The sequence below is a fragment of the Pleurodeles waltl genome, chromosome 2_1 (assembly GCF_031143425.1).
Source record: "Pleurodeles waltl isolate 20211129_DDA chromosome 2_1, aPleWal1.hap1.20221129, whole genome shotgun sequence".
In the NCBI taxonomy this organism is placed as follows: Eukaryota; Metazoa; Chordata; class Amphibia; order Caudata; family Salamandridae; genus Pleurodeles; species Pleurodeles waltl.
The window spans coordinates 860,869,707-860,888,803 of record NC_090438.1 but is presented as its reverse complement, the minus strand read 5'-3'; the positions used below and the strand labels follow the sequence as shown (position 1 = coordinate 860,888,803).

Sequence of the window (19,097 nt, the reverse complement as noted above, 5' to 3'; positions counted from 1 at the left end):
AATGTACATATAATTAGCATATTGATAGAAATTGGGTCTCTAGTTGGCAGAGGTATACACCCTTGCCCAAGTAGGGACCACAGTCCTAGTCATGGTAAGTCACTACATCCTAAATTATCTTGTGCTCACCCTCTGGTAGCTTGGCACAGAGCAGGCAGGCTTAATTTAGGAGGCAATGTGTAAAGTATTTGTGCAATAACCCATACTGTAACACATTGAAAACACCACAAAAAGTACTCCACACCAGTTAAGGAAAATAGATAATATTTATTTGAATAAAGTAAGACCAAAACAACAAAAATCAAACATGCACAAGTCGAAATATTACTTTTTGAGATTGAATTCTCAATCCTTAAGAATCTGTGGTTCTATCCTTGTAATACACAGTACCTGGGATGCATAAAAAATAACAACGCACTGGGTTGCAGAGGCGGAGATGTGCTGAACAATAAGGGTGTTCTGATGTGGAACAGATAAAGCGTTGTTTCTTTCCGTGCTGCAAGGTGATGCATCGATTTCCAGGAGTTCAGCCTGCCTTAAACCATAAGAGGCCAGCCCTGCTGTTAAGCCCTACATCTTCACTTGCACCCAGGACTAGCAGAGTGACTCTAAGGGTTAGTTTTCTGGCCTCCTGTTCAGAGACACAGGGACATAAATAGCCCGACTGTATTGAACCTGCACCAGGGCAAGAAAGGGAGAGAAAGGTGCAGAGAAGAGAGTGAGTGAGTCTGGAGCCCCAGGAGATGTCCCACCAGTACTGGACCCTTGGTTATGGTACTATATTGCCCAGATGGCCAAATCCCAAAACTGAGGACTTCGAAAAGTTTTTACCAAAAACAAACTACTCTGAGAACTAGGAGGAGACCGGGACCAACCTGCTCACATATCCACCGGAGGTGCATTGACTTTGCAGCTTCTTTAACTACATCCTTCTCCGCAGCAGCAAATCTTTTTCAGCTGGTCTTTGGATTATGCAACCTTGTGGAACTGTCTTGAGCTATAGCCGTCTGCCTCATCCCAGTGGAGATTTCCGACTTCTATTTTAATGAGTAACTCTGAACTTAGAAATATTCACCACTTCTTCGATCCAAGGCCATATGCCAACAAAACTTCCCCCTAGGACACCTCTTGCAGCCTTGCCCTGCTGAACTTTACCTTTTCAGACACTTTTTCTCAGAATTTCTTCTAAGTCTGAAGACAGGGATCAAGCCATTATTTGACCTGGAACTGCACTCCTTCACAGCCTGACATATTTTTTTTACTTTGACTCAGTCTTATGTGACTAAATATCTGTGGTTGGCACTTTGAACTTTCAGGTGCTAGTTTTACTAAAAACGTTAGAAATTCTTAATTCTAATGATTTTAGTTGTTTTGGTGTCAAATAATATATTACACTTTACTCTTTTTTCTAAATTGGTTTGGGATTTTTGTTTTGTTGTGTTTTCACTTTATTACTGTTTGTGTACTGCATAAGTGGAGCCTCACAACTTTTTGTACCAATCTACCCAGGGTTAAGCACAGGTTAATTTAGTGACTTTCTGTGGTTCACCCCACAAGGGATTGTGACCGTTGCTTACATCCCAGTCAACCAACAACACAATTTTACACAAGAACAAAATTACATTATGTTCCCTGGTATCTATCATCAATAATCACAATGTAATAGATGGTTCCCTGGCTAACAATTCCTAAAGCAGCTGTTTCACATCATATTGTTGGCCAGGAAAAAGATGAACAGAAGAGTTTCTGCCATCCGCAGCTGCACTCACCACCTTCCCTTCCTCTTCTTCTTATGTGAGAATAAGGTTGACAAATCCTTCTCCAATACCCTGGGGACCCAACCCCTTTGTCTGTCTTATTTGTAAAGATTATCAGGAAAGCATCACCATCTCATTCCTGCCTTCATCAATTTCTCATAGATTTGAAGCGCTGCCCCTTTTATTTGGGGCATTGATGGGCAGTTGCCACTCTCCATCACTAGTCCTTGAGTACATACTGGAGGTGGAGCAACAAGACTAAGCCTCAGTAAAATGTTATTTTTCCTCCTGGATTTTATGTGCCACGAAATTCACAACATTTCTCAAATGTGCAATTCAACATATTTGTTGCCTGCAGGGGACTTGTGAGGTATGAGAAAAAATACCAGCGAACCAAATCTTGATTTAAAAGCCCAGTTTTATGTAATTTCATGAAAGTTATGGAACTTTACAAAAACCCAAAAATTTGATTTCATGCACAACTTATTGAATCCTCGCCTTTTTAGAAGTCTATTGGTGAATTTTCCTCAAAAACCGCTCTTGATTCCTCACCCTTTACATGAGGTTCCCTCTGTATGCCTATTGCCATTTCACACATGATTGCTATGAGTTAGTTGGGATGGATGGTAATCCACCACAAGTAATTTTACCACTGTTGTTGTTAGGTCCCATAAAGGTTTCAATAATTTAACTTCGGTTTAACCCATCCTTGCTATGGCACACAACAGACAGACTTAACCAGAAAATGTGTAAGAGATTTCAAAGTACCAAAACAGCTGGAAAGTCAAAAACACAACACAATAAAAATGCCACTACATTTTATGAAAATATTGAATAATGTAATTTAAAAAAATGATATCAGACTGACAAAAATACAATAAAGGAAACAAAGATTTGAATTTTGTAAAGTTTTAAAAGTGTAACCAAAAAATCCCATGATTTCACACACAACTCTGAGAAACCTCGTCTTTCCAGGGGTCTATTGGTGAGTTTTCCTAAGAACTGAACTTGATTCTTCACCCTTTACGCAGTTCCTCCTGTCTGCCAATTGGTTACTGTGAGAAAGTGAATTAGTTGGGATCGATGGTACTCCACCACAAGTAATATTGGCACTATTCTTGTTAGATCCCCTAAATGGTTTCAGTAATTTAAACCGCAGCTCAACCCCTGCTTGCTAAGGTACACAGCAGACAGGCTTAACTTATGAAAAGGTGTGAAGAATTTACAAGTACCAAAACAATGTGAAAGTCACAAACAGCACATTTAAACTCTCACCCCATTGCATAAAATTAGAGAATACTTTATGAAGCAGAATGACACCAAATTGACAAAAATACAATAAGGCGAATTGAAGATATGAATTTTTACAGTTTAAAAAAACATTGGACAAAAAAGCATTCATATGGCCAGCATTCAAAGCAGTCATCTTTTTTAACCTAATTGGGACAAGTGCAATTTACAGCCAACTGCAATGGAGTACAGGTTGGGTACTAGAACCAGGTTTGTTCCAGTGGAAGTTTTACCTTCTGAATTAGTCTCTAAAATGAAAATCGAAAACCTTAGTGGGGCAAGGCAGCAGGCTGTGGCCAAGAAGGGCTGTATGATGCTGGATAGCTGTCGAACATGGTCCCAGCAAAGCTTTTTGGCATGAAAGCTCTTAGTAAGGGAAATTTAAAATTTGTGCCCCTGAAGTTACTTTATCAACTGTATACTTTTTGTCCATTTGCTGGTGAAAATTTGCACCTTTGGACTTACAGCCTGATTTATAATTTGGCTGATGGCTAGTTGCTCCACCTGGGGGACCGAGTAAATAAAATGTTTTAAATGACAGCCAAGTCATATATCATGCATTAACAGGACCTGCTGTCACAGCAGTTCCTGTCTAAGCACTTTGTTGTTTGGTGCCAGGCTGCATCAGCATAAGATAGCCCTGCATAAAAGTTTTTTTTATTTTCAAATATTGCTCTCCTCATCATGTGAGTCATCGCACATTATGAGAGGGGTATTATTTGCCTTTTACTGTCTCTCACAATCAGAGTTTGCCTGGCATTGATGGGCATTAAAAAATTACTACATGTCTGCTCATCCTTAGTGGATGAGCAGTCATATAGCCATTTCTCAAACTGCCCTTACTCTTTTGAGTGGTCAGAGAAGTTTGTATATGGCGGTGATGGAGCAGTCACCACTGCAGCCAAACCTGTGGTCCCCCACATCTAAAGGGGACAGATGGAGTATATATACCACCTACATTTAAAACTGGCCTTTAGTCACTTTTTTTAAGCTTAGATTCCTCCAGTGGGGCAAGGCAAAAAGCTGTAGCTATTCTTTACTCCATAAGGCAAAAAATAGCCTTTCTACAACTTCTCACTGAAATGAATCTGCTGCTATGGAAATGCTGCGAATAGGGGCAACCTGAATCTTTCACCTACTAGAAAACGCACTCTCATATGAATGACTTGGCAGGATTGTCCTGGTCCTCCTGAAATCTTTGAATCCAAAAAGTTTCCAAGTCCCAGGTTTCTCAGGAAGTTAGGAGGAGTACACTGTGACACAACCAAGGGCCCAGGACCTCAAGAACAACACTTGATGGTCAAGACTGACTCCGGCAGAAGCCACCAGCAGGACCAGGGTAGGTATAGAGAGAACTGGTCAGGTACGATCTCAGTAAAAGGGCTTCTGGTAGCTTGTTGTATCCCTGTTGCTTGATAATTTAGTCAATTCATTCTTGGAGTCCACATTTTTGTTTCCCGGAATAGGTGGTGAGTAGGTCCAACCTCTCAGTTATTCTCACAGGTCTAAGAAACAGGTACAGTCCCTTTTATGCCTTCCATAAGTCAACTAGGGTTCTGAAGAGGGTGCCCAGGGGTGCCACATTTATGCCTGGCACTAGCCTGAATGTGGGGTTGACTCCTGGCACCTCCCTAATCAATATGGAAAAAGTTTTCACGGGTAGCCCTACCCACTTTTGCAGTAGTTTCTGTGTGCCTGTTGGGCCTGGCCCTTTTTTTAGGGCCATCCCCTCCTATTTTTCCTGACTAGTTTTTGTTGGCTTTAGGACTCTGGGCCCTTCACTACTGTTAACCAGTAATAAAGTGCATATGCCCTCTGGGTAAATTGTATTGTTGATTGGTTTATCCATAACTGGCACATTTGATTTACTAGTAAGTCCCTAGTAAAGTGCACTAGAGGTGCCCAAGTCCTATAAATCAATTGCTACTAGTGGGTCTGCAGCACTGGTTGTAACACCCACCTGAGTAGCAGTGTAAGCATGGCTCAGGCCTTTCACTGCAGTGTCTGTGTGTGCAGTTTTAACCTGCCAATTCGACCTGGCAAGTGCACACTCTTGCCAGGCCCAAACCTTCCCTTTTATACAAATAAGACACCCCTAAGGTAGGCCCTAGGTAGCTCCATGGGCAGGATGCAGTGTATGTTAAAGGTGGGAATTTTACTGATGTGTTTTACTAGTTCTAATAGTGAAATACTGACAAAATTAATTTTTTTACTGCTGCAAAGTCTATAACTCTCATACGTTAACAGGCAGGCTGCCATTAAATATTATTAAGTGTAGTTTCCCGTTGGGGGCAGATAGTGATGTGGAGTTTGGTATCTCTGAACTCACAATTTAAAAATACATCTTTTGGTAAAGTTGGTTTTAAAATTGTCAGTTTGAAAATGCCACTTTTAGAAAGTGTGCATTTTCTTGCTTAAATCATTCTGTGACTCGGTCTGCTTGTGTATTCCCTGTCTGGGTCAGACTGACAGTTGGGAAATCTCTTCTAGACAGTAACACAAAGAGAGCTGGGGTGTAGCCTGCATATCCTAATGGGACATCTGAACTAGAGTGGAGGGAGAAGTGGTCACTGACACCTGAATGGGCTGTGCCTGCCCTCACACAATGCAGTCTCCAACCACCTGGTGTGAGCCTGGTCTAGGCAAGGCAGGATTTTGTGAACAGAGACTTTCCTTTGAAGTTTGCCTGCTTCAAAGGCAGAAAGGCACCACTGCAAAGTGGGTACTGATTTTTGCATTTCTGAAAGTGCTCAGCAGGTCCTCCACTCTTGTGGGTCTGTGGCTTGGACATGAGGAGAGGACCCTCCTGCTTGGTGATCGGTCTACCCGTACGTACGTAGTGTAACGTATCCCTTGCCTGCTGGTGGCACGCCACCATTGCAATGTACATACTGGACCTGGTGTCTTCAGAACCCAGACGTGACCTGCTGGTCCTGTGGGAGCATGAGTCGGCCTTCTGTACTACAAAAGACCCTGAGGCACAAAACCTGGGCCTTCTGATACCCCTTCATCATGGTAAAGCTCAAGATGAATAAGAGTCCTGCCTTGGTGGGGGAGGGCAGCCAACGACCCTCAGCAATGAGGGGGGTCAGAAGGGGATCCTGAAGACACTTTATAAGAGCACTCCACCCAATTTGAACATATCCTGCAGGCCATACCAAGACTGCGCTTGAACCTAAGATTGAGTCATTGATGTCGGACTGCTCCTCACAGACCACTGCAAGATGGCAGAGCAGGTAGAGGACAGTGACTCCGCTTTGATTAGTTTGCAACCCACGGTGTGTGACCTTCAAACCCAGGCACAGGAGATGAAAGTCAACATTGTATCGCTATAGCACAGAGCAGAAGATGTGGAGGGCAGTTCTCTGCATAATAATGTTCCCTTCGTGGGCTTTCCAGAACGTGCTGAGGGACTCAATGTAGAACTCTTCCTTGAACAATGTTTGTCCGAGACAGTGTTGACTGGGCAAATACCAACTTTCTTCCTTATTAAGCAAGCCCATCGTCTGCTGGGTGGACCCTCACAGCAAGGAGCACGCCCTGTGATTGCCCGGTTCCTCAATTATAGGGATAGGCATTTGATCCTCCAGCTCTTTCCTGCAAATGGTCCCTGGCACTCTAAAAACTCTGAAATCAATGCTTATCTTGACTATTTAGCAGAAATGTGATACCCCTGCCCCTTCTACATGGCAGTGAAGTCTCAGTTGTGCACCTTGGGCCTTAAATATGCCTTGTGCTTTCCTGCCAAACATTACATCCCAGATAGGGACCAATGCCACTTCTTTCTCACTCAGGAGGACGCTTGGGTATGGCTCCATGCTAAGGGCCTGGCAGGCAACATTGAAGGCATGGCAATATTCACATCTTTGAGATGGCCACACGGCCAATTGGTGACAGGGAGAGAGACTTCCAAAACAAATGTGACCACACACCAAACCAAGTGCCCCATATAGCTTCACCTCCAAGAGGTTGGCATTAAAGTAGTAGATCCAGTGATAGATTGAAGAAGCATGAGATGGAACCAACTTCAAGTAGCCCTAAGTGGGAAGGGTATGCCCAGACATAAATCCTACGCTCACTATGCCACTGGATTCAAGCTAGTCAGGCTGATGAGGGGTGATACTCCAAAACCGGTCCTAGGATGCTTTTTTCTGGTCTAGGGAGGACCTAGTGTAGCAGTTCAGGCTGGACTGTTCCAATGGGGAGCAGGGTCAAGGCTGATTTGCTTATGGCTGGGTCCAATCTGAGGTGGCATGGTGGGCAAGAAAGCGATGTATTAACCCAAGAACTTTGTGACTGGGGGTAAATATTTGTATTGTTCAGCAATCTGTCCATCATGTGTTCTTTTTGCTTTTGTTGCCCTAAGTGGGAAGAGTATGCCCAGATATGGTTCCTGTGCTCACTGCCCCACTGACTTCACGCTAGCCTGCCAGATATGGGGTGATACTCCAAAAGCTGACCCAGGATGCTTAATTCCAGTCCAGGGGAGACCCAGCCTGGCAGTTTGGGGGGGGTGGTTCCCATGCTGAGCAGTGTCAAGGCTGATTTGCATATGGGTGGGTCCAAACTCCAGTGGTGTGATGGGCCAAAAAACAATGGGTTAAACCCAAATCTTTATGACTGGGGGTGAATGTTTGCATTGTTCTGCATTCTGCCCATCATCAGTTTTTTTACTTTTGTCAACCTAAGTGGGAAGGGTATGCCCAGTCGTGGGTCCCATGCTCACTGCACAACTGGTTTCAAGCTAGCCTGGCTGATGAGGGTTGATACACCGAAACCGGTCCCACTGTGCTTGTTTCCAGACCAGGGAATGCCTGGCCTGGCAGTTGGGTCTGGACTGTTCCCATGGGGTGCAGCATCAAGCCTTATTTGCATATGGCTGGGTCCATAATGGGGTTGTGTGGTGGTCAAAAATATGATGGATTAAACCCAGATCTTTGTGACTGGGGTGAATGTTGGAATTGTTCATCAGTCCGTCCATCATCTGTTCTTTTTACCTTCAAAAGGAGACAGAAAATGTCAATGTCTTTTTTTCTTTTGTCTGCATTTTAGAAGTCAGAAAAACAGCTGTGTGATCCCACCCTGAATCCACTGCATAAGTGATGAAAGCAAAATTGACACCAACCATCGCATATGGAAGTGAAATGCTATTATGTAAATAATCTACACAACTGGACAAGCTGCACACAAAAATTTACAAAGCAGTACTCAGGCTCCCAAAAACGGTTAAAGTTTGGCCTGGAAAAACAGTCAATAATTAGGTGTGGGTCTTGCCTCAAGCTGTGCCATAAGCCGAAATCATCCAGTCAGGATTGCTTAGACAACCTGGTTTGGAAAGAGCTAGCCAATACAGGGAACTCGTCCACCAATGGCCGCTATTTAGAAGAGGTCCGAGAGGCTCTCGCTACATGGGAAGCTTGAAATCTGCAAGTCTTGCAGTATGTCTTCAAAGAGTTTATTAACAAACACCAAAAGTATCTGCCCTGGCTGGACGATGAAGCAGTACTGGCAACAGTGGCGGCCGGCAGCTTTAGGAGGGAGGGGGCGGGCAGGGCACACACACACACACACACTCATTGTTTCACACACAGACACACACGCACGCAAGCATATCCATTAACAACACTCATACCATTCAAACATGCACGCAGGCACCAAACATTCATTTTAAAACATCACACACACTCATTCTTTCACACACGCACATCCATTAACAACATTCATACCATTCAAACATGCACGCACGCACCAAACATTCAATTTGAAACATCACACACATACACACACACTTACCTTCGGCCTCCAGGTCCCAGGAGGGTTGGGACTGCTGCCTTCCCTCATTGGCTGACCTTAGGTCAGCCAATGAAGGAAGGCAGCAGTCCCAGCCTCGTCACAGAGTGGGATGGGGTCAGTGAGACTGCTGACCCCACCCCACTCTGTGACGAAGGGTCACTGATTGACACTCACCCTGGGCACTTCAGTGCTTAAACTGAAGCGCCCAGGGAGAATGTCAATTGGTGACGCTTTCCTCGTCACCCAGGGGAGGGCCTCGAGGCACCTTTGCTGGGCTGAGGAGGTCACGCCCGTAGGAGCTGTGATCTCCTCAGCCCAGCAAAGTTCAGCTCAGGCAGCCAGGAGTCTGAGCAAATCGCGCATGAAGAGTGTCTGTCAGGCTGACCTTTGTTCAGCCTGACAGACACTCTTCATGGGGGGCAAAAGGTGGGGGGGCGTGGCCCCTCCGCCCTAAAGGACGGGCCGCCACTGACTGGCAAGGCATTGTCATGCCTGGGTGGTCATAAATTGTTACTTCGACAAAAAACAAGGTTACTTATCAAGCACTTTTTTGATTCATACTATATGGCATTGTGGTGTGGGACTTTCCTAACATTAGAAAACCTTCCCAAGTGGCTAGGAACGCATAAAGGAACCAACTATAGATTCTCTAAAAGTCAAAGTGAGTTAGTGATCTACATTTACTGCATCTGCCCAGCTCTACACAGGAAAGAAATACTCTGTTATGCAACATATTTAAGTGCATGGGTATTCACTCGTGCATGACTGCTGTTATAGAGGCATAGCACCCCAAAAACACAACTTTGAACATTCAAATACGTAAAGTTATGGGCACAGTGGCAAAATAAACTCACTCAAATAGGTACTATCATGGGCAGAGTGGTAAACAGACGTAATGCGTCCGGCTCTAAAAAGACACTGGATTACGGAGAAGAGAACTTGCGCTGTTAACCTATGTTTCTCAGTTTTAGCTGCTTTTCTCGCTATTTAGTAGAAGATACATTAGGTAAGTAAAGCATTGGACTAGCTTGGTCGAAGTGACTCCAACCTGCCTATCCTATTTATATAATCTTTGCATTTTCTATAATTAGTGTTTTTAAATGTTATAATAACTACATGGATTGTCACTTCCTGTTATGATTTTAATTAATCATGCACGTGAAATAACCTATTATTATTATTATTACTGTCTTTAAGAAATGAAACGCAATGCAGCACAAGCTGCTGTGCTGCACTACGGGCCATATTTATACTCCGTTTGCGCCGAAATTGCGTCGTTTTTTTTGACGCAATTTCGACGCAAAACTAACGCCAACTAACGCCATATTTATACTATGGCGTTAGAGGCGAATAGCGCCAAAGTTCCCGGAATGTGCGTCATTTTTTAGCGTGAACCCCTTCCTTGCGTTAATGATATGCAAGGGAGGCGTTCCCGTCTAAAAAATGACTCCCAGGCCTTTACGTGGTATTTATACTCCCGGGCAAAAGAGACGCCCGGGAGTTGGCGTGGCTAAAAACGGCGCATTTGCGCCACTTTTTAACGCCTGCTCAGGGCAGGCGTTAAGGGGCCTGTGGGCTCAAAATGAGCCCACAGGTGCCCTCCCATGCCCCCAGGGACCCCCCCTGCCACCCTTGCCCACCCCAGGAGGACCCCCAAGGATGGAGGGACCCACCCCAGGGACATTCAGGTAAGTTCAGGTAAGTATAATTTTTTATTTTTTATATTTTTTTTTGGTGGCATAGGGGGGCCTTATTTGTGCCCCCCTACATGCCACTATGCCCAATGACCATGCCCAGGGGACAGAAGTCCCCTGGGCATGGCCATTGGGCAAGGGGGCATGACTCCTATCTTTACAATGATAGGAGTCATGTTGATGGGGGATGGGCGTCGAAAATAAATGGCGCAAGTCGGGTTAAGACGATTTTTTCGACGTAACCTGACTTGCCCCATTTTAAGACGCCCATGCGCCATTTTCCCCCTACGCCGGCGCTGTCTGGTCTACGTGGTTTTTTCCCACGCAAACCAGGCAGCGCCGGTCTGATTGCGCCGCCTAACGCCATTCCATAAATACGGCGCCCGCATGGCGCTTCAGAATGGCGTTAGACGGCGCAAAACTTATTGACGCTAAACTGCGTTAGCGCAGTTTAGCGTCAAAAAGTATAAATATGGGCCTTCATGTCTTTAAAAAGTCACGCAAGGCAATGCAAATCAGGCCTTGCATGCCTTTGTAAGTACCAAATAAGCCTTTGCGTTGCCCTGCTTTGCCTTGCGCAATGCAAGGGTGGTGCAAAGGATTAGTAAATCTGAGCCGCAGTGTCTCATTTAGCATTTCAACTTGTAGTTTTGTAAGATGTACTTGCACTTACCTGCTTAGAAAATATTCATTCGGGCTCCATTTTCTAAATGTAGTTTCAATCAAGTAATATAAATGGCATAATGCATTTGTTTGTTTCCCATACTCCCATTTCACGAAAATGTAAGTTACAAAAATGGAGAATAAATCAAAAGCACTTTGAAAATGTTTCTAACTGCAGAGGAGCTCCTGTGTTTCTTGAAAGCAAAAGGCACGGTCACTTGTTGGGTAGGCTTTGCCATTTTTTCTAGACTACTCTGATTTTAAAATGCTTTATTTATTAATACTATTATGTTGCATATTCTAATCATGTATGACACAGCCAATATCTTTGAATATAAAAGAGTGAAAAACGGCTTCATTAATAGACATCGTACATGCAGCATGAGCAAGACCAGTGCATGCTTTCTCATCCCAAATACAGGGTCAGCCGGTCAAGAGACAAGTCCACATTCCTAGTGCTTCTGTCTTTTTCAGTTTGTCGATTTTCAGAAAACAAATTTGGGAAATCATTCAGCGAGGAAAAGCAGGAGAAGTACCTGTAGGTGGCTTGTGGCACTTCACAGACCTGTAGATTAAAAGACTCTGTGGCAGGATGTCAAGCCTTATGGTTCCTATAGGCTAAGAGTGACCCAGGAGAGGAGCTGTGGGTCGATGAACCCTTTGACTCAGTTGAGGATCATCATACCCTTGACCCAACCATGAACATCAATCATCAATAAACAACAATAACCACACTGTAAATTCAAATGGAGTCAGTAAAACCACACACTGTGACCCATTTGGTCACAAATAACCACACTTTTAGTATCAGTTAGAATATTTATTTCCCACTTTTAGTATCAGTTAGAATATTTATTTCCCTATTTTAACAATGCTAAGATCACATAGATCAATCTCAAAACCACATGATAAAGATAAAGAAACAACACTGGCTGACCAAAGCGTCTAAAGAATATTAAGTTGATTAGAGCATTTATAACGAGACTTTCAATAACAACAGTAGAGATCATTAGTAAGACTAATTGCGCAATGGAAATATCATACATTGAAACAACAATCTGAATGAAAGTTCACTGTCAAACAGATGAATATAGGAAACACCTCACTAACTCCAGATTAGCATTAGCATGTTGGGCTGCACGCAAAAGTTTTAATAACATGAATTCGGAAAACTTCTAGCTAGGGCTCTATCAAAAAGCAGCAGTTGGTACCTAGAAACAAAAACAAAAGTCACCACCAAACATTCCAGCATATACCTGTCCTTATGTATCAGCAATCCAGATTACTCTTCATCAGGAGGTCATAAGCATCAGGACAGAGGGAGATGGGAGAGGGACAGTTCAGAATAGGGGCTTTAAGTTCTCTGAACCATCAAATTAATGTCTAGGCCAAATCATGAAAGTGCTACAAACTTTAAGCATCAAGTGCTAAAATAAGCACTGGCATCATTTCATGGAGCATAAGAAATAAACTTGAATAGCAAAATACCAAAGTGTCTGTAGACAGGCTGGCAAATGTCAAAGTGACAGAGTGTCAGAATGCAAGGACCTCAGAAGAATTGTGCTGCGAAACTAAAACTGTCCCACGTTGTCATTGGTCAGCGGTATCTTGCAATAATATTTCTCCAGTAATATGAAATTTACAAATCTAAGATATAACTAAGCAGTCTTTCACATGTCGATGATTAGTTGTTCTCCATTTGCGTAACTCAGTTGATACAATAAGAATCAATTTGTAGATCCTTCCGTCCTCTGTCAGTAGGCCCATTGTCAGTTCCTGGGAACAGTGCTTTCCCATATGCTTGTAAAGTATTCTTTGTAGCCACTTAAGAACATGCAGAGTTTAGACACATTTCCTCGAGAGAAATAACATTTTGTTCATACAGCTCTGGATAAGTTTTACATTAGACAAAGCAATGACTATTCAGTAAGTATGAGATCATTTTACTAATGTTGTATTTTCAGAAATATTGGCAGACATTCATTTCAGCCTAGTCCCGCTTATTTGAGGCTTTTAGTTAGCATAAGTACGTTCATAATGTTTTTCTATGAGTATGATAGATTACTGCATTTCGACAAATATATAAACTCTTAAACATGGTAATACATTTTTAATAGTCAACTTCGTATAGAATGATGGCCAATCAAGTAGGCACATTTTCAACATAAATCAATGTGAAGATACATGAAATAATTATTAGTATTAATTTCAGCGCTCACAGCTCTGCATGCTGTGAGGGAAGGTGAGCTGGAGCTGGATGAACAGTGAGGTGGCAGGATCCACTCCTCTACCTTCTGCTCTGTCTTGGAGCACTGCTAAGGTCTTCGCAAAAAAATTCCTGAACTAATAGGGCAATTATGCCAAAAAGTAAAATTCACACACCCACTGCAGTTCACTGGCAGCACTGTTTTGCTGGAGGATCACAAGCAATGAGAAGCTGTATTTTTTAAAATTTATTCTGAAATTTGCTTATTGCTACGAGATTATCAGGGATATTTCAGAGCGTCAATAAAAAACAGTTTTAATGGGGGAAAGAGTCCACCTGGTTTAAAATGAAGTATTTTAATCTCACATTCTTCAATACGTCCTATGTGATAGATGGTTCTGAACACCACACATAAAAGATTTTCTTAAATCCTAAAGGGTTTCCTAAATTATTAATCTTTGCATTAACTTTGACACCTTGGACTGCTAAGTATCTTCAGGCTTTTTAAAGTAATTAGGCTTATCACTTCCATTCATCTTATTTCCTTTTCATGCTGCATCACTGCAATAGGTTTCTGGCTGCTAAAAAATATAAATTGCTTTTTCTACATAGTCAAGATTGTGGAAATACAAAGTCAGTGAAGTATAATGTGTTTTGTTTCTTTTTTTCATAAATAATTGAGGGATTTGAATGCACATTTTGATGGCAGATATGCAGAGACTTGTAAACTCAAAGAAATCTTTCTGCAATTTCTCACATCTTTTCCTGCAGATTTTTGTTTTTTGTAAGTTTTTCACATACTGTGTCACATTTTCTGCAGATTTGGACTGTTTTGTAAATTATTTTGCTTTTCAAATGAGATTAAGGCCCTCATTACAACTGTTTTGGAGTTTGCACTGCCAACAGGCTGGCAGTGCAAACTCACGTATTACGACCACGGCAGAAGCATTGCAGTGGATTTAATCCTCCAGGGCAGCGCTGCGTGCCAGAGGATTACGAGTCCCCCTCCCGCCAGCCTTTTCATGGCGGTAGGAACCGCCATGAAAAGGCTGGCGGAAAGGGGAGTCGCGGGGCACCGCCGCACCACCTCCGGCTCGATTTGGAGCCGGCTCCCGTGTTGCGGCCGACATCCCCGCTGGGCCGGCGGGCAGAAACTCGGTTGGTGGCCACACAGCGGTTACAACAGCCCGCCAAAGTTGTAATGAGGGCCAAAGTTCTCTAAAAAAAACACAAGTGGTGGATGAGAGGCTGATGTTAACATGGAAACAGTAACATCACCTTACATTTACTGGGTAATCCACCATTGACATTCTGAACCAGACTGTTTGTGGGAAGCCTGGGCTGAGTGGTAACTGGAGGAACATTCTTCTTTTATTAGTCATATTGCTGAACATTGTTGAACTGGCTGTGGATGGAGTAGTTAGAAGGAGAAGCTCCACATAGCAGAAAGGGACACATGTCGATTTATTAAATCTAGAGATCTTTGAGAAATATTTTGTACCACAAAATGCATTCCCAGAGTTTCAAACATGACATGCTGATGCAAAGGTAGAAGTACTAAGTGTAGGGTTTTATTTAGGAGCTGGGTTAGGAAGTTTAATGATGAGTTAGATCTCCTGTTTAAAAACTCATGGAAGAATTCCTGATTGGAGCTGTAGAAGAGAAAAACTGGCCTGCTTTCCTGAAGAAGAAGTAAAAGTGTCTGACTTCCGAGCATCTGTGGAGATTTGTTTCTTATTTGAACTTGTTTTTCAAGTACTTTTCCCCTAAACTGGGAATGTCGTACCTGAGAACCACTGGATCACTTGGATCTCTTGTACTGGCTGGTGGGGCTACAAATGAGACCTCTGGATATTTGGAGTCTGTAGAGAGCTGAGTAAGAGGAAGCTGCAATTCACTGAGGCTGAGCAAAGTTTGTAGAGTTCAGTGAGACTAGTTCTCAACAACCCTATAATTTTCATTTGTATTAATGTGCATCTTAACGATAAATCTATTAGTATCTGTAATTTTGTATACTCTGCACCTTATCCCTAAATACTTTTTTAATTCACAAAAAGACTTTCATTTGTGCCACTCAGTGAATCAAAGCCATGCATGTTTAATCCACATCAACAAGTGGTACCTGTGATTAATTCCAGACTTTACCCCATCTTCACTAAGGCCCATATTTATACTTTTTTGGAGTCCTAACACAGGTTTGCACCAAAAAGTGTAGCTGCCCTTCCTAGATGCCTGCCGGGCGCTATATTTAAGGGATGGTGCTAGGCCCTGTTAACGTCCTTGGAAAGTATGCTGACAGGGCCTTAGAGGTGTAGGGGAAACCAGGGCTTGTGCACTAAATTATGGCACTACACTGTTTAGAGGCCTCTTGGCAGTGTAGCACCATTTTTCTGATGCTCAAGCCCCATGGACATGGTTTCTTTCTTAGTAAAGACAGGGGCCATGCCCACCACCCCAATGATCATGCCCAGGGGACAAATGTCCCCTGGGCATGCCCATTGGGGCGAGCGCCATGCCTGGGGCCCCAAGTCAGGGCACCCGGGTGGTAGTGGACAAAAAACAAATACTCACCCAGATATACCTTTGGATGTGGCCCCCATCCGTAGGTGACCTCCTGATTTGGGCTAGGGGTGGGTTGGGGTGTCCATGGAGTCAGGAAAGGGCACCTATTGGCAATTTCTATGGTTTCCAAATAGAATGAAAACAACCCAACTTCATGCTAAGGGTTCCGAAATACCAGATTCCCTATAAAGCTCTGACTGCAGAGCTAACCACAAAAATAGCCAAAAAAAGTCAAAACAAACTATACATATAAAGCAAATAGACAATTAATACATTTTATTATTTAATACATTAAATATATACTTTATCTAATCAAGTGATAGAAAAATAGGAAAACTGCCAGAGAAAACATAGTCAAAACACCCCCTATACTAAAGCAATAGAAAATTCACAATCATACAGCTTCAATCACACTCTAAAAACAAACCAGAAACCACCTAGCACCAAGATAAGTCAAAAAAGAAGAGGAACAACAATCTCCTCCTTGTAATGTTTGATCAAAGATACAAATTGCAACTCATATATAGAAACTGAAAACAGTTTTTCATGTATGTGTTGATATAGTGTCTCTTAAGTCAGTCTCCTTTGTGGCTGTGATGGAACACAAATCCGATCCAAAGTTTTGGTCCCGGTGTGCAAGTGCCGACGTACGTTTCGGTGAAGAGTGACCTAAAAAGGACACTTACCTTGATCAGGGCACACAGCTTATTGCAATATCTATATTAATCCGGGGGGGGGGACTATAATAATTCTCAATTTGAATACTTGGAAAACTGTTGCAGCTCCATAATGGATATGACAAATGTTAATTGGAATGTCTCATGATGAGAGGACTTGAGCTAAGACTCAGTACATTCCCTTTATTATTGCTGGGGTCCCACATGTAATTTTCAGGAAAAAATAGACATGTTGAAAGAAAGAAATTCAACCGTGAGGGAAAACTGTTTTAGCCTCACCTGCCAAGATGTGTAAATGTAGTTGGCCCCGTTCCAGTAATTCCACCGCGTTTGTCTAAGTCGTGGTATAATTAAAGAAAAGACCATGGAAATCCACCTATAGGTACCCTAACGCCTGCCGATACCCATGCGTCAAATTATGAAGCTAAGCAGGCTTAGTGCCATTATTTAAGGCCCTCCGCATCCTTTGCATGATTTTTGCACAGGAAGATAAATAAGGCACTAGGGCCTTTTAAGTATTTTTTGCCAGGGAACGCCTTCCTTGCATCTCATTGATTCAAGGTACTTTTCCGCAGGCAAAAAATGACATTAACTCCAATATTTTGGCTCTAGACATGTTTAGCGCCAAAATATAAATAGTTAAGTTTGCGCTGTATTTGCGTTAAAAAAGATGCTAATCCTGGGCAAACAGAGTATAAATATGCCCCTAAAAGCCTCTAATCTTGAAGCTGCCAGATCTAGATGTTCAATGCATAGCAGTCTGTGGTGTGGGCCAGCATTTTTTGCTACTTCACCTAATCTTTAACACATTGTGTTTCTATGAGAAAATGGAACTGTCTTTGCTCATTTTTTATCATACCAAGAGAGTCTAGAAGGAGAAATCTCATGTTTGGCACTTAGAGCTGCAGCTTCAATGCCACAACTAATGTTTTTCAATCATTATGACAGCCACTGTAATTTGATGCTGATTCTATCGGGAAGAGAGGAACAGCATGATTCATTCTGCTGATTGGACTGTACAGTACATTGAGTGACACTTGACTATTTGTGTTGCAGCTTAATTCACCAATGACTTTTACTACTTTTGACACATATATTTTGAACAATCCACCCCAGCTTTTATTTATGCATGGCCTATCTAATTTTATTAGATTATTTCATTGTAACCAGTGTTGTTTGTATCAATACATTATTTGTATTAATTGATTGTTGTATGGATAGCTTTTTAATGCATACTGCCTTTCTTGCTGCTTAGACTGTGCAGTGGCATACCGAACCTGGAAGGGGCCCTTCTGCACAGAACATGTAGATGGACCCCTCCAGATTCACTCAGGCCCTGTTACACCCATGGGACTATGATACCAAAGGTGGGTCAATGGATCCATTGTAGACACCAGCTTTTCTTTCTGGGTCAGAGTACTCAGAACTTGTTCTTTCAATACTGTAAACTCTCTACCTATATATTATGGATCTCTCACTGCTCTGTCATGCATTCTCTCTTGTGCTCAGTTATCTGAGTCTCAACCGATTCATATAACTGTTCTCAGTTGGAATTTACTGATTTATTAACATTCAGCAGTAGTTTTCGAACTCTTCAATGTCACGCCCCCGTGGAAATAAAAATAGTCATCAGGCCCGCCCCTCAGAATCTTTAACTATTATTATTTTAAGTTGGCAATGTTTAAATATCACTAGGCTTATTTAAACATTGTGGTTAAGTTCGGTTACCTTTTTGAAAATACAATAAATGTATTTCTGCTTAAAACAAAGCACTGCTGTCTGCATAATGCTTCTTTTGGCCAGAGCCTGTACCTCCCCTAGGATCACTTGAGGTCCCCCTGGGTGGGCCACCCCCCAGTTTGAAGACCCCTGCCATACAGAATAAAGCACAGGAACATGGTCAGAATAAGAATTATTACACACTTCAAATTTCAGTTAACTTAAGGGCATTGCAAATAGTAGAGACAATTTTAATTTCAGTTAATTGTAGTGCATTCTTTTTCGCTGAATCACGTTCATAAATACTACAAGACACTTACATTACGGGGTTCTTGGCAGCATCGGGGTCTTTAGCTGTTACTTTTCCAACAATGTTGCCTTCTTTGGCATCTTCCTCGACTTCCATCACGTAGAAATGTCTTGTGAACATCGGCGGTTCGTCGACGTCCTGCAGGTAAACTTTCACCATAGCAGTGTCTTTAAAAGGCCCCAGGTGGGAAAAGCGTGGGTCTGGGTGGGTGTTGGCTGCCTCCACTTCGAAGGTGATGATCATATTATTCTCAAAATCCAATTGCTGAAGACAGCATAATAAAAGTATTTTTAATGAGGCGTTATTTAAAATTTACATTTTGTTTCCAAAAACAATAAAATACGTCTCTATTCGCTATATTTTAATGTCTCATGCCACATATGGATTCATCAGAAACACTTTTATTAACTATGGAAATGGAAAAAT

At 42.5% G+C, this 19,097-nt stretch overlaps 1 protein-coding gene across 1 annotated transcript in view; it reads right to left on the bottom strand.

Annotated features, from left to right (window-relative positions):
* LOC138269465 (cadherin-9-like) overlaps positions 1–19,097 on the bottom strand; it is a 783,906-nt gene that overhangs the window by 68,339 nt on the left and 696,470 nt on the right. Inside the window, exon 7 of the mRNA XM_069218797.1 lies at positions 18,682–18,935. Within this exon, the coding sequence (XP_069074898.1) occupies positions 18,682–18,935 (254 nt within the window). The remainder of the gene's footprint in view (positions 1–18,681; positions 18,936–19,097) is intronic.